A 16,214-nucleotide genomic window follows, 5' to 3' on the forward strand; every position below is an offset into this window, starting at 1 on the left:
ATAATATATCCAAATATAAAATAGTATTTTTTTTTTAATTTATTGTTACTTCATTATTTTTAATTTTTAAAACAGTGCTTAAAATGTCTAAAAAGCTTTCCGCGCAGCATGATGAATTTTCATGGCCTGGGGAGGAACATCTCGCAATCAATCGTATGACAGATTTTAAAGCCAGATACCACCGAAACAGAGATGACATATACATATTGTAGTCAACTCAGCGACAGGAAAATGTATTACCCGCTTGAGAAATGTATTTACACGGCCGCACCTCGCGTCAACACGCACATGGATAATTGAGATACGCAAAATGATGTATCGCGAGAAGAGATAAGTTAGAGAGCAGAGACAAAGAACAAAGCGGAAAGACCATTTAATGTTACAGATTTGCACTCAAACTTCAACGCACAGGAGCGTTAAATCTAAACTACAAAAATAAATATTTTTATCGGATACAAATAGAAAATCGTTCGAGGAAAAGCTCAATTTTGAGTGCAATCCTTGTCTGCGTGTATCGGTGTGATTCAAGTGTCGTAAATGTGTCACGACTAGCATACATTTGTTAGACACGTTACGTAAACATTTACGGAGAGACTTACCCTCCAGATCCCTTTCTATCCTGGAAGCTCTAACATTATTCGATAAAACTCCATCTGCAAGAAAAGAAAAGAAAAATTTTTTTAACGCGCATGTTTTTAACTAATTTATTTAATATACCTAATTTGCATATGTGAGCGAGACACAAGGTCGCTTTGATGCGTTCGGCAGAGGAAGCGTGGGTGGTGAAAGGAAATTATCGAAGGATGTCATGATAGTAGGAGCTTCATTTGGTCATCGTCATAGTTCCTCGCGAAATAATTGCTATGCGTCATACGGATGTCATCATATTGATTTTTTCACATTCGCAGAAATTTTTTTATAGCAACTTCCCTTTTTTGATACGTACAAACACAGATATGGAAGTTTTAAGTATTCATAAGGTTTTTTCGGAGATCTCAAAGACTCAATTGCGCGTTTATTCGCAATTCAAGGGGGGAAAAAACCGGGAGAAGACAAATAGGAAAAAAAGCGAAGGCAAATGTCGTGTCTAGAGAGGTCTGCACCTATGGGAATGGGCATAGAGAGAACTCCAGACGCCGATGACACCGAAGATGTCGTCCGGAGGCCGGGACGTACAGTTATCTGACCGACTCCTTTTCTCTACGTCGTTTTCTTCCCGTGTGCACGTGAGCGCCTGTGCACTTGCGTGTGCACGTGGCTGCACACGCTGCATGTCGATAGACAGCTATGAGCACCTTTCCGTATTACAGCATATATGATATATGATTGTGGTAACAGGTTGATGCACGCAAAAAACAGTCATCAACAACAAATTTAATATATCGTGCGTTATTCTCGAACGCTCTTTTGTGTAGTGTACAATCGTTTGGAAACATTTGTCACGGAAACATTTCCACTTTTGAGAATGTCGAGCCCATACATCGCGACCATTACCCAATGATCCGGTGACGTTGAACTCGCGGAGCTGACCGGGGCAGATGACATCCGGTTTATTCGACGACGCGCGGGCATTTCTCGGTATCGTGGCAATCGGGACCGACGTACCGAGGTCATACTCGTCCCCCGGACACATTGGGTCAGCTGGTCGACTTCGCGCGTCGCCCTTCTTTCCCTGGCGTCTGGCCTCCAGCCAGCCGAGCCGTTTTGCGGCCCCCGACAAACCGGTCGTCGCGTCATGTTACCCAACAATCGGTAACGATCGCGGTCGCGCGCTGACGTACGTGGGAGAGAGAATTCGTGTTCGACATCGTGCACCTCGTGCATCACGTTATTTCAATGCGGCTTGAATTGCGTTATGAAATGCACCGGCGTCATCGCGATTACGCCAATCTGCCGCGTCAGCTCATCACGCATATATTAAGTCTGGGATAAGATTTCGAACAAAATTGTATAAATTTATCTTTTTATATAAACACATTCCTTAACGAAGCCTATAACGCTATACGTAACAGGATTACTACGTAGCAGAATTGTGAGCGAACGTTGAATAAGATTGCGAAAAAACGTTCCGGATGGCAGTGTGACGTGTCGACGAACCATTTCTGCTACTTTCGAGTTGCATGGGTGTTTCACGCATAATTTTCCCCGCATAGTTTCCCGCGCTCGCACGATATCGTTAAGTTACAGCTTCAGTGCGGTACTTATTCGAAGGCGCGCGTTTAACTCGCGTTTGTAAGTCGGTAAGGAGATACGCGGGCCCCACACCTGACGATCGACTTCCACATACGCAGCTGCATAATCGCGGTTGCATAGGCGACGGCTACCTTGAGCTCGTTTTCTTGTACGATACGCGAGCGAGGAGAAATCCTCCGGAGGATTACGCTCGTTTCGTAAGAACAATTCGTCCATTCATGTCGCGCTATCTACGACCCGCGGCTAATGCCCCGAAAGATTTTTTCTCGCCGTAAGAACGATGATTGCTCCCGGCCAATCTCGGTGGCGTTTAACGGCGACGACAAGTGGTGTGTTGCGCCAACGAGATTCCACAATGATGGATAGGGTCGTCAACATTCCGCAATAAAAAAAGAGCATTGCAAATCCATAAATGCATTCGATCTTATGCCACTTTTTAGGGATTATAACTTTAAAAATTGACTTTACTTACCTTTACTTACGCAATTCAAGCGTATTTTGAATTAACAATTTTGATTGGATTACTTTTATATTGTTACGAAATTATTTCATTATCAAAAATAATGAAGAAATTATGCTGTATTTAGTGAAACTGTGCATTCGATGGATGTCCACGTTAACCCTGACAATACGTGTCGTAAGTTTTAAGTATCGTGCGTGAGAGCGACGCGGATATCAAGGTAACGCAATCGTCGACCAATGCAAGACACGATTTTAATCTCACTTTCAATAGTGGGCGACATCATATATTACGGACCCCATACCTAGCCAGAACAATACTATAAATACGCAAGACGTACGCGATAAAGAGATACAAACAGAGACTAATGAAGATATATCTCTTAAAACATTTAGCGAAGATAAGTAATTGAGATTCTTGATTCCAAGTTAGATAAAGATTCTTTATGCTTATTTTTATTGAAATTTTTTGAATTTGCGTGTTTAATATCGCGATGCTTACATCAGACAATGACGAATCACATTAACGTCGTCGTCACGTTTTCCGGTGAAAGCCCCGTCCCAAAAAGAGAGAACAATGTATACGATGAGGAAGCAAACGACCCACGCAATTTGTCGAAATCTGATTTTGCCGCGGCGCGGCGGCAGCTATGAATTAATTTCTCACGTTGCGAGCAACGAGTTAACTGGCCGTGTAATAGTCGACGCGGCCACTCCGGAATGTGTTTGCTTTGAGTCGAGACGCGCGTAGATACATGTGGTAAACCGAGAATAATGATGATTACTTTCGCTTGCTCAATGATTTCTTGCAATATACCGACCCGGGCAATACCTGCGACGTTCCGCGTCGGTACTTTCGTTCATCTTCTATCACTTAATTGCATTTAATTGCATTCGCAAAAAGTGCCGAGGACTCGAATTTCACAAAGGGACGATTTGCTTCTTGGTGTAAGCATGCGATTGGAAACCCAGTTGCTCCAAAGCCGTGTGCAATATATCTTCGCGAAATTTTCACAGAGAAGACGTTTCAATCGATCCACAACTCTGCCGGCGCTATTGTCTCGCGTTAATTGAGAACGTATCGATCCTCCACGCTAAATCGCGTAAGCAACATAAAATCTCGCGCTTCAGGCGCCACGGAACGGGTTCGAGAGAGAAAGCGTTCGATCGTGGGAACCGGTAACCGGTGGCACCAACGGATACAGTCTCGCGCAGATACAAATTCCTTAAATTATCACTTTGGCCACACGCCAACGGCGAATTTCGCGGGTGCACTTGTGCGTTTAGAGCGATACATTTTAGACATGTTAAAAATGTTCCCGCTGTAATAAACGCTAATATTTCTTATGGAACTATTTTATACGCGTGACGCTTCTGACGCTTTTGCTGGAACGATCAAATTACCGCGGGAGAGAGAGAAAAGTCGGCGTCCTCCGGAAGAAACTTGCAGAAAAATTTGCGTAGTATAAATACTGGTTCGGTATTCGTTGTTATTCGTTATAATCCCCTGTCATGCGTAACGTCGCGTTTACTTGTCGTTTAAGCGACAAGTCCACGGTGAGATTCGTGAGTTCAATATCCATCGGGTAGCTATGTCCAGTCAACCAACCGGAAAATGACAAGTTGCTTCCGCAATATCCGACGTCTTTCTTGCTCTTTCACATCGTATAAATGTCTCTTGACATGGCTAACATGGGTCGCGCTCGTGCGAGCGTAAAAGAAAGTAAACCGACGGGCGAGAAAAGAGAGGTACATTATTCACGTGTCATTTACATACCGCACAGATTATTTATTTTATTTAGTGAAACCGTTTCGTCTAAAATGAAATAGGAAAAGACGCGATCTATTTATTTAAGAAAAGTATATCTTTCCGTTCTTTATAATTATTTACAAACCGTAATTATTAAAAAGTTATCACGTTCAGAAAAATTAAAATATTTTTTCGGTATATTTGTTTTCTGAGAAAAAGAGATAATATCTCTATTTTTCTAATTCTCATTTCTATGTCTGAAGATTCTAAATTTCTATAACCCGTCTAACCCGATTGCATCTCTTGATCAATGAAAAAAGAGAATATATATACATCGATACCGAGCTATCATTCCGCCATCGCAAAAATGATGTTAGAAACAAAGGCAAAAGGCGGTGGCGGCTTCTGCAACGACTGCTAGTAACGGTATTGCTTGTTACTCCATTTCGTATCTGCTTCATCGAAGCCGATAGATCTTCTTTCATGTCTCTGAAACGATCCGATGATGATGTGCAGCGTGCGATATCGACGACATCTAGTTCACTATTCCATTTCTATCGTTTTTTTAAATTCTATATGTTTATAGTGTGTAGTAGTATCAATACGTAATATCAAGAAAGATACATGGGAGAGACGCATGAATTAATATAATCACATATGGTGTATGTGTGTATGTATAGATTCTTTAGGTTCATACTAGTATCATTTTTATTTCTGTTCGGAATTCATTTAACGGAGCAATCACTTATTATCCTGTTTATACAGTGACATTTATGCCACAACGCCATTGAAATTTGCGACACAATTGCTAATTTGAATTGTAATACTAAAACAGAATTCTGAAGCAATCGATCGATACTGCATATATATATGCTTAAATGAGAGAATAGCTCTGGAAAAGACCCCGCTAAACACGTTTCAACCTTAAGAGAGATCTTTCATCGGTTGCATATGATATGCTACTTTATTTCGAACTATCATTTTCTTATCTCTGAGGCTAATGATTATTCAATTAATTTATTACATATTCACTTTCACATAATTTACAATTCTTAAATATTAAATATTTATTTGTTATTGATTTTCATAGAGAGCTCAGGTGATATTAATTTTTAATTTTTAATAAATTTTAAAGAATTTAATAAATTTAAATTCGATTAATTATGTCTTTTGATATTTAAATCCTCTGTATATTATAACAGAACCAGATATAACTGATATTTACAAATCAGTTATTAATGACAAATTTAAATTGTCATATGCAAATTATTTGATTTTTTAAAATGAAATTTTGAGTTGATTAATTAATTCTTCTATTTAAAAAGAATTATTAAATCTAATTTAATAGAAAGAAGATTTGAAGAATAGCCATTAATTTTTTCTGTTAAAAATAAAAATAATTTTATTATTATTATTCGTTTTGTTTTTCTGTTATATTTTGAGAGGAATTAAATAGCGTGATTTTAACATTGCATGTTTTTGAATCCATTGTTCTCAATTAATAATTACAATTGTAATTAACTTCATATTTCAATATTTGTTAAACGCGTATAGCATTAATTGACATTTGAAACATCGATGACTCATTGAAACTCCTTGAGTTAACGTGACGCTTAGCTGTGAGACATCGAGTAAATCGTATAACTTCCTGCGATCGTACTTTTTCCGCATTCATACTCTTCCTTCCGTAGTTCCGTCACAATACGATAAAGCGTGTGGCATGCGATTAACGACGAGGAGTGCCGTGCAATTACCGTTCTGGATTCTGCGAACATAACGTGACTAACGTGCGAACTTAATTAACTGTTTTCGCGATTAAGTGTTATGTAAGTGTAATGAAAATACCTGAAAGGAGGGGGAGGCCTGGGAGGCATCGGGCAACAAAGTATAATAAATAAATTATGGTTTACATGTTATTTATTACTCGCGGAATTAATCTATTCCAATTTGAATACCCTCGTTATTTTCATACTCGAATTGTTTTCGAATTTATGTAATAGTTATTTATATACACATTAAAAAATAGATTACTTGTGAAATTTGATAAAAGCTTGTACTTTAGCAGAAGATTTTTGGTCAAATATATATAATAATTTCATGAAGTGTTTTACTGGGAAGACGAATATAGAAAATTCAATGTAATTATATTTTAAAGTATTATTTATTTTGGATGCTGTATAATTTATATTTTTTATTTTACAGATCAACGAAGTGTTACAACTCCGCTGCTGTGTGTCAGTGAGTATTGAATTGCCTTTTATTTTAATCTGAGACAATGGATCGGAGGCGGTGAATGATATTGCAGAATAAATGCAACATCTCTTTTACAGATTCATTGCCTTGCATTAGCTACGGTAGATTAGCGTAAAACATTTTATCCTCTGTACACGAGATATGTCTATCCATTATGTATTATCCATGTCGGACGTGTGCTAACTAGCTAACTCATGTGCCAGCGGGCATGCGCTAGAAAACTTTTTGACTAAAAATTTTCAGAATAAAAAAATGTAAGGAACGATAATATTAACAGATTTAAAAACACTCGCGATTTTTCTTTCCTACGCCATATATTATATCATTACTTATTATTTTTTACTGGTCGTATTCTGATTGAAAAAAAAAAGAAATGGATAGATGAATTATGATTTCAAATTTTTTCATTGGAATTTTGGCTCTAATCAATCTCCAGGAAATTTGCTGTTAAAATATTGTGCGACATAGTTGTGAGATACCATGTACACGCGTTATCTTCTAACGCACGCCTGCTGCCACGTGAGTTGGCAGTCGGACGCACGTGACCGACAGCGTGTCCGACAGCCAAGAGAATGGTCGGACAAACGGATATACGGTTCTTGGTGTTACAAGGACCACCTTTTACATCATTGTACATACTGCTTGATGCTTTGCGTCATATACCTGCGTGCGAAATATCGGCGATGAAGTAGGAAAAACGGACACCGCGTGTTCGAAACATCTATCTAAACTTTGTATGAGAAAATCAATCCGCGCGCGAATTTCTAAATGTCTGCTCGATGAGAGTAAATACGGAAAAAGTGAAGAAGTCACGTATCTTATTTGCTTTGTAATAAGGAATGATTATATTAATAATTTCTCCGTTTCGTATACATCTCTTAAAAGGTGAAACTACACTTAAGAGAGACATATGAATCATTGTAACTGTATATTCATAAGAGCATCAGAAAATAACTGTAATTCTATACATTATGCCAAAATTCGATAAATCATAAAAACATCTATATATCTTTTCGACAGTATTAATAACGCAATATATCTTGTTATTATAAAATACACTTTTATTATTCTATTAGATTCCTTTCATGGCGAATATACTTGAAAAAAAAAACGTTATTTATTACTCCATTGTTAATTTGTTACAGAACATACTATTTTCTATTGCTGTTTTTTATTAAGCTATTAAGTAATACCGTAAAGATTGCGAAGATTGTCTAAGAATGTACTTCTTGAGACTTTTTCTAAAACGTATAACTTTATAACGCAATAATGACACTTGTTTTTAAATTAATGATTAGTTAGGATATTATTTTCCGAATGTGAAAGCGTTTCGCAATCCCGTCTTTCGCGCCGGGAAATTTTCATCGAACGAACGTGGCTACACATCGCGTCGCAGAGTTTTGCTATATATCATTATAATCAGTGCTAAACAATTTTATAAGCATGCATAAATTTCAAAATTTATCTCAGAATTTTATTGAATTTAATCTTTACTAAATGTTATGAAACATTACAATTAGTTAGAGATAACAAATGGTTCATAAAATTAAAACTTTTTTATATTTGCGTGACATAAACAATTTTTAATTTCTAAACGGACTTGTTTTCAAACTACGACTGAAGACAACCAGTTGTGATGAAATGGAATTAATTTGCCGACGCGGTTAAGATCGTGCCTCGACTACATAGCATAGACACACGTACAACAAATACAGCACGTACAACGTAAACTCGCCCTAACACTCGAGTAAAAGTGTCGTCCATTCGAGAGTGAGGGTGAAAGTGCGAGAATAGCGAGAAGTTTCGACCCCGCCGCCTTTCCATGAAGGTAACAGGGAAACGTTTCACTTCGTTGTTCGCCTATTAATTAATCTTTCGTCTGACATAGCTGCGAGTATTTATTGCTATATAATTATATAAGTGGATTTTAATATTTCACATAACCCTTTACTGCAAACAGTCTGAGAGGTCTTGATTTAGTATAAATTTTAAGAAAAGTTTGCTGAAGATAACTAGACGACAGGTATTTAATTGCATTGCATACAAATATTAATTGCCTTTATCTACTTACAATTAGTACTCAGATTTAATTAACAACATGTGAGATAAAATATAACATGTTACCGTAATATTCATTATTATTAATACATTGTTGGCTTATGCTAACGATAATCCCCCGGTGAGGTAATCGATTAAACATGCGCTCGGCAATAATTGATCGCAATGATAATTAATACCGCAACATTATGCCGCTCTCGCGCGGTGTTATTAACACCGCGGGCTTTTTATCACGGTTATAAATTAATCATTGTGCTGGTAGAGTCGGTCTCTCCACGACCCAAATGTCGGAAAAATTCACTTTCTAATTCCCTAAGAGGATCCATCGCTGTTGGCGAGTCGCCGCGAGAGAGAGAGAGAGAAAAAAGCCGCGTGTGCACGCGGATGGCGAAGGATTATTAATGAGCCGTCTCGTCCGGTCGAACTTCGCCGCGGAGATCGCACTCGATATCGAACCATTGTTTTCCGGAGGCAACAGAGCCGTACTCGATGTTTCTGTAGCAGTGAAAATCACCGATGTGTAATAGCTCCTACCGAAGTACCGGTCAAGGCCGGTACCTAATCCATCCGTGGAGCGGGAGAGATTATTTTTATATTTCGTACTTATTTATATAACAAACAAGTATTTATATAACAAACTCTTTTTTAAATACAAGTAAGAACTCGATAAATGGCAAGTTACTAACACTGTTAGTAAATGGTAAGTAAATGGTATTAATACTTCCTCGTAATCTCGTAACATTATGCTCTAACTTTGACGGTTTCGCAATTCAGATATGATATAAGCAGATATAATTGCGCGATACCAACGATCCAGAAGTAATCAATAACAAGTCCGGTCGATAATAATGATAACGTCTCTCGAGCCATTTTCTCTTTAATCATAATTCTCTTAAAGAGGAATTAAGAGCCCGGAAAAAGGAGAGTAAAAGGTGCCGTTGGCTCTAAGTTGGATACGCTATAATCTTCAACCCCGACTATTTGTGTTTTACCTCCTAAACAGTATTACGTGCATTACGGGAAAATTAAAAGGTAGCACGCAAGTAGGCCGAAGTTTTACGCGCTCGTAACCGGCTTACAATAATTTTCTAACATTACGTTGGCTATTACACATCGCACGGGTTAAAATGTTGGCACCGATTTTGCTGCATTCCAAATAAAATTCGTAATTGCACTAAATCGGTAAAAAACTCAAACCAAACGATTCTAAATAATATTTATCTGTTATTATCTTATATATAAATTATCATCTAATGAAGCCAATTAATTAATATCATACATCTCAATCTTTGTACGTCAATTTTTCGATCGTAAATAATAGCGATATTCAGAATAATTTAGGCTTGTAAAATAATTGCGCCTATTCTTTCTCCTTCAAAACGCATAATTGTTTCATTGTTTCATTGTTGCCCCTCGCTCGGAGGTTCCTATTCCATGTGGATACACATAAACGGAATCCCGCTTCCGTCGTTGCACTCGGCACTTGTTCGTGCGCTGGATACGTAACGTACCGTGAACTAATTTTTCACGTGGCGACGAACGATGAAAAAAGGAGACGGCGAGAGAGACCGGGCAAACGATACCGGCCAGAAAACGAAAGAGGAGTTGAAGAAATGCGCGCGCGAGGGAGATGCTCTCGAGCGATATTCACGCTCTATCGCACCGCCGCGCCGGCCAACTTTGAAATAATTCGCCGTTAAGTGATTCGTTAATAATTTACTGTACTAACGAAGTACCGGTGATCGGGGATATACACAGAAATTCGAATGCACCGTCGATATTGCGAACCCAGCTCGCTGAAACGATTAGTGATGTCACTTTTTTTTAAATTATTACAAATCTGTATCATGCTATACATTCATATAACTTAATTATTATGATCCAGCATCTTAATTTTCCCTTCATTAAACACAAGCCTATCGTTCTTAAAAAAGTAGCCTGAATCTGCACGTAACAACCATATATTATGTATATAAAAGTCCTTTTCCTGCTACTAATGATATGCAAAAGCGAATTTTATGTGAACTGTCTTATTCGACATATTCTCACAAGTTGCACGGTCTGATTCTCACGCGGTATACATCTAAAAATAAAAACTGACTCTCTTTTGCGAATAGTATTTACGGTTAATTTTATATTATTTGTAAATAAAATAATGGCATGAACTTGAAGGCTAACGTCGCGAAAGCTCCGGCGCGTTTTTTTCGTTAAGACGCCAAGTAGATAATTCCGCGAGTAGTCAGACAACGGATACAAATATATTCCCGCGCGCCGAGGCGACTTTCCTCGCTTAGAACAATCGGTAGCGTGTCGGGTGTCAACGAGCATGTAAACATAATGTTTAATGGAACGTTTACTTAACTCGGTAATTTCTTCCGCCTACTAGCCTACTCTCGCTAATTTCGCACGTTGGGAACTGAGGCCGGTAGGCACCGAGCGACGAAACGTGAAAGAATGCAGAATTTTAAACGTATGCATATATGCGCATTTGGTCTTTCATCTGAAATGGCAAGAGTCACGGTCGTCAATAAACCCGCGCGGATCGACTTTCTTTATTGCGAGCAATTTAGTACTTTGTAAAAAAGTTCGAAACTGCTCGTAACCGGTAGAACCGCAATTGGAGCAATCATATCGGTGGACATCGACAGATATGATTGCTCCAATCTTCTTTCGGGCGCGGAAGGTGCAGATTAATAAAACAGGCGGTGAAAAGACCGAGTGTCAGTGCAAGAAAATTCCGTTTCGCGTTTAATGAAGAAGGAAATATCTCGCCGTATCTCGAGTAGGATGTATACAGCTAATGAGATGTATCGAGGACAAATTCTGATATGCACGCGGGGAACCAGTTTATCTGGAAAGTTTCGCATATTGAGATCACCCCGCGATTGGTCTACGGCGATCCTCGCCGTTCAATGATTTAGGCCTTTTTGGTGAACTGTTATCATTTTCCGAAATCGTCACTTCACTTCTCGTGACTCACTTGTCGAATCGTCGCGTGCCCCATTTTTCAGCGAAAATTTGAAAATAAAATAGCGCGTCTAGAGATCTATCCGTTGAGATGATTGCAAAAACGAATGGACGGAAACTCGCAAACTATCTAATCGAGAGTTGCGAGAGTAGAATTGGAACGCAGAACGGAAACGCGAAGCGGCTTATTGGTCGCGCCTCGTGTGCATAAGTGTCGAGTACGCGCCGTGATACTGATCGTAAAAAAAAATTGATATTCGCAATACTTTTGCTTATCAGGAGATGTTAGATACGACACATAATCAACGGAAACACGCGTATAATGAAGTGGAACGTCGGATTGCAACTGACGGATAATGTCAGATTTTTTGTGTGTCTTCGAACTCGATACACTATTTCCTATTACACACGCCGGAAAGCGAGTAGATAATAGAATATCAATTTTTTTTCATTTTACTTTCCGGGTGAAATCATATCCTAATAGAATTCTAATTAAATTGATCAATATATGATAAACACAATTCTCGCGTCAAAACTTACATCGTCGACCGAGTTTCTATATCGTCACGGAATTAGTCTCGCGCGAGGTTGTACGGATGCTAATTATCTGTCGTCCCGCACCGCTCGAGAAATCGTCTCCATCTCAATTGAACGATTTTGCTTTCGATTCCGCATCGTACCGCGCCTGCTGGACGCGGAGAAAGCTGCCGCAGAAAGCGGGGTCCCGTCCACGTGCCACGGATTACTATGCCGGACGTGGATCTTGGCGCGATCGAATTGATCTCTGGCCGCGATCTAGCATTTTTGTTAAAATATTACGATAGAGTCTGGGGAGAGAGTGCGTCGTATCGAACTGCGTGAGAATGACAAACGTTTATTCGTGCATCGGGGGGGGGGGGGGGGAGAAAAAAATACGAGGAGTCTTTTAGCGAGCTGCGATATGAGTGGGCAAGGTGTAAATATTTGCATAAAGCAATTACCGCGCGAGAAGGAAGCGTAGCCGAAGAGGGAGTTAGTGTGCCGATCCGTTATGGGCCTGAGGCTATCGGGAATTTGGTGGAACACTCGGCCCACATCCGGGCCCCCCGTCCATCGTTGGATGCGCTTCATGAGCGCACGTGGGTCTTATGCAGGGCCGAACTGCAGTACATTCGATAAATTCGGGGGGACGGGGGGGCGGAGATACGCGAAGGAAATAGCGATATCTTAAAGACGCTAGATGTTGTTTCCGACACAACCAAGGCCAGACGAATCGCACCTTTCGCCGATGGGAGAGGAAGAGGTCGTTTGCATATACGTAGCGCGTCTCTCATTCTTCTCCCTCTCTTTATTCCCGGATCCGATCCTGGTACAGGTGAATTGCCGGCGCGGAGGAATGGCCGATGGGCCTGCGAATTGGGTCAGCGAATCGAGCGGGTACTTAGACTCGTAAGAGAACAATAATCAAGTTCGCCGGGCCTCTCCGAGGCTTTCACAGCCAATTTTGTTCGAAAATTTTGCACGATGACGGCTCGTTAACGTCCTAATTGGATCATATACCAAAAAGATAGTAAGGAAAGAATTGGAAGAAATTAAATCACCGTGGAAAAAAAATAAGAGGAGAAAGGAAATCTCTATATCCTCTGCCTCTATATCCTCGTATAATTAATGGGTAATTTTTAAAAAAGTTTCATAAGACAATTATTAATACACAATTTTCTTTGATCGCGCGCGACTTGCGTTTAAATTGCGTAAACGTTCGCGCTTGTGTTGTTGAGTGCTGCTAGAAGAATGTTTAACTTAACCTGTAATTTTCGCAAATTTCTGAGTGAGCAAACCACATAATGTAATAGCCATTATCTCTAATGGCATTATCTTATAGAAGTTAGTCTTATAGAAGTTTAGTTTGCAAAAAATCACTTTCAATCTCTTGCAGTTAAAAAATTGTCCATATTTCAGCATTTGTAAAGAGCAGATTAACTCTAATAATTGCACAAAGAATTTATAAGCGAAGTTTATCAGATAAACTCTATGCACATGAGTTTCATTATTATATTTTCTCATTCAAGCGCATTCTTATTCGCGCTCGTTTTTACCCCGCGGAAAAACGTTGCGTATATAATTTCGCTAGGTTCGCATTAATACGCCCTTTTCACGTTTCCAGAAAGAGGCACGGCCAAGATGTATCTATCGAAGACTTTTCCACGATCCCCCTATGCTGTGTCTATGGGAAAGGAACGGACAAGTCGGTGTGTGGACTTTCATTCGTACGTTCCCAAGAAGAAACTCTTGCCTTCTCGCGCGCGCGCGCGCGGGCGCAGGCGATGGCAACGTAATCAAGATGTATTTTCTCGAGCGTGATCCAGCCGCCGATGAAAAACGAGACGCTGTGCCCTCTTCTCCTGTCCCCCTTCGCGGCGCGTCGCGCGGGCACACAAGAGGCGAGAGGTAGGTGATACTTTTCTCGAGGCGCGCTGGAACCTGTGCCATTGAAACGGGCCCGACAGGCAAGTTCGTACGTTCGTTACTCGCGCGAGTAATACATCGGTGTATAATGCAGCGATCGGTCAGAACGTAGAAAGGCGCGGTATCTGTGTCAGTGGGTCGTCCATGGACCAAGCCCATAGAAGTCCCCCGGCATCTAATAGCAGGATCTCGAGACGGCGACCGATGGCCGGATCGGCGTCTCGAGATTTCCGCCGCGCCGCGCCGCGCGCCGGTGGAAATTTCTCGCCGGTCGTAATCGACTATCTCACCCGGAGATGTTTTACTTTTCCGGAGCGAAGATTAGAGGACAACGAAAGCAGTGAATACGCGGAATGTGAGGAGCGGAGGGAGAATATTCTTCGGAATTTTTTTCGATTTGAAATTGCGATCCAATAATAATACACATTTAAGCGCCGTTTAGCTTCTTACCGAACGGAAATTCCGAGATCAATGTTTACGAGACATTTCACGCAATGACGAGCAAAGTATTTTGCTCCAGCGGGGTGGTATCGATAAGGATGATGTTGCAGGAATGTATAGATTCATCGGGACTTCCGCCCGCGCGTTTGCAAGCTATAGCGTATATACAATTCGAGAGTGATGCAAGGCGGAAAAGTGAAGAGTCCATAATTCCGGATCCCGGAAATAGATGTTCGCCGACGATGATTTTCCGTTATATCGTTGCTCTTGTCCGAGTAAATTGCCACTTTCGCGTATGGCGCGGCATGCTCGCATGAGCAATACACACAAGTAGGAAGTTCAGCTACATTTTGACATTTGGATCTAAGAAGCATGTTTCCACTGAAATAGAGATTCGTTTTAGAGATAGTGAACGTCTCTTCTATCTCGTTAAGGAAGCCATTTTCTCCACAATTTTAAAGCGTCCGAAGACTAGTCAACCAGTGTATACGGCGGAATAAGCTTCGAGACCGTCGATTCTTTTTAATTAGAAATGCTGGTGGCCGAGAGCTTGGCGTGCTCGATTTCATTATCATGACGTGCCGCGGTTGTGCATATTAGCCGAGTAAACTGTGAGCCAAGCACTACCAGAAGTGAAAACGCTTTCTATCAGGAATCATTTAAATTCCACGACCCGGGATCCCCCGATCACGGTGTCCGTCCTCTCAACGGAGCCGCGATCTCGGCTGTGAGGTTTTTACAAAACAACCGCGTCATCTTCATAGCCGTTCTCGGTTATAAACGAAATTCATGGCATACATACTCATATTGCTTGCTATAAAGTATGTATTTTTAATGAACTTGCGTACCGTTAATCACGAACGAGCCGATAAATTTACTCATAAACTTAATGTAATTTTTATATTATGTATTATATATTATATATATTATATGTTATATATTATATGTTATATATTATATATTATATATTATATATTATATATTATAATCGTTTATTATAAATTAAATATATTTCGGTATGTTGGTAAAACTAATATTCACCGCTTTCTTTACTGTGATTAATCGGACATCAAATTTTTATGAATTAATTTAAAAATACGCCATATTCTGTGCAGTTTTACAGAAATGCATTATCACGGATATAAATGTGCAATCCAGCTTTATGAATTTTTGTGTGGGAGGCAAACTGTAAAGTAGTACGGGATGTATTCATGCTTAAGTGTGTACACCGCCAAAGGTCGTCATTTCTCACGGCTGAGGAGATCGATCCTCGTGGCGATGCACGTGCTAAGGTACAAACCGCAATCATTAACGCGCGGAATAAAATGTCAGACGTGAGCGATCAAGACGGTTTTATCTCGCGACCACTTCTGAATACCGTTCGTTTTACAGATCACGCATTACGAATCAATATCAGCGGAATTATTTACATGCATTGAAACTGATTTATGATGGACGTCTGTACAAAGACCTCGGAAGAGGCTTCGAATTCTCTACCGAGCGACGTTCTCCATGTCCGCCTACGAAAAATTCCACCGGCGCCTGTTCTCCGAATAGCTTTTTTCTGAGATAAACATACTTCTTAATAGCGAGAAATCTCAAATCGTGAAGATGTCGCGTCCATTATCCGTCAGCAAAAGTTTCGACT

General features: G+C 40.0%; 1 protein-coding gene across 1 annotated transcript in view; it reads right to left on the reverse strand.

Annotated features, from left to right (window-relative positions):
- Window positions 1-16,214, reverse strand: part of LOC139820265 (uncharacterized) — a 60,754-nt gene that overhangs the window by 24,409 nt on the left and 20,131 nt on the right. The window contains exon 2 of the mRNA XM_071790410.1: window positions 600-653. Coding sequence (XP_071646511.1) covers window positions 600-653 — 54 coding nt within the window. The remainder of the gene's footprint in view (window positions 1-599; window positions 654-16,214) is intronic.

The sequence above is a fragment of the Temnothorax longispinosus genome, chromosome 10 (assembly GCF_030848805.1).
Source record: "Temnothorax longispinosus isolate EJ_2023e chromosome 10, Tlon_JGU_v1, whole genome shotgun sequence".
NCBI lineage: Eukaryota > Metazoa > Arthropoda > Insecta > Hymenoptera > Formicidae > Temnothorax > Temnothorax longispinosus.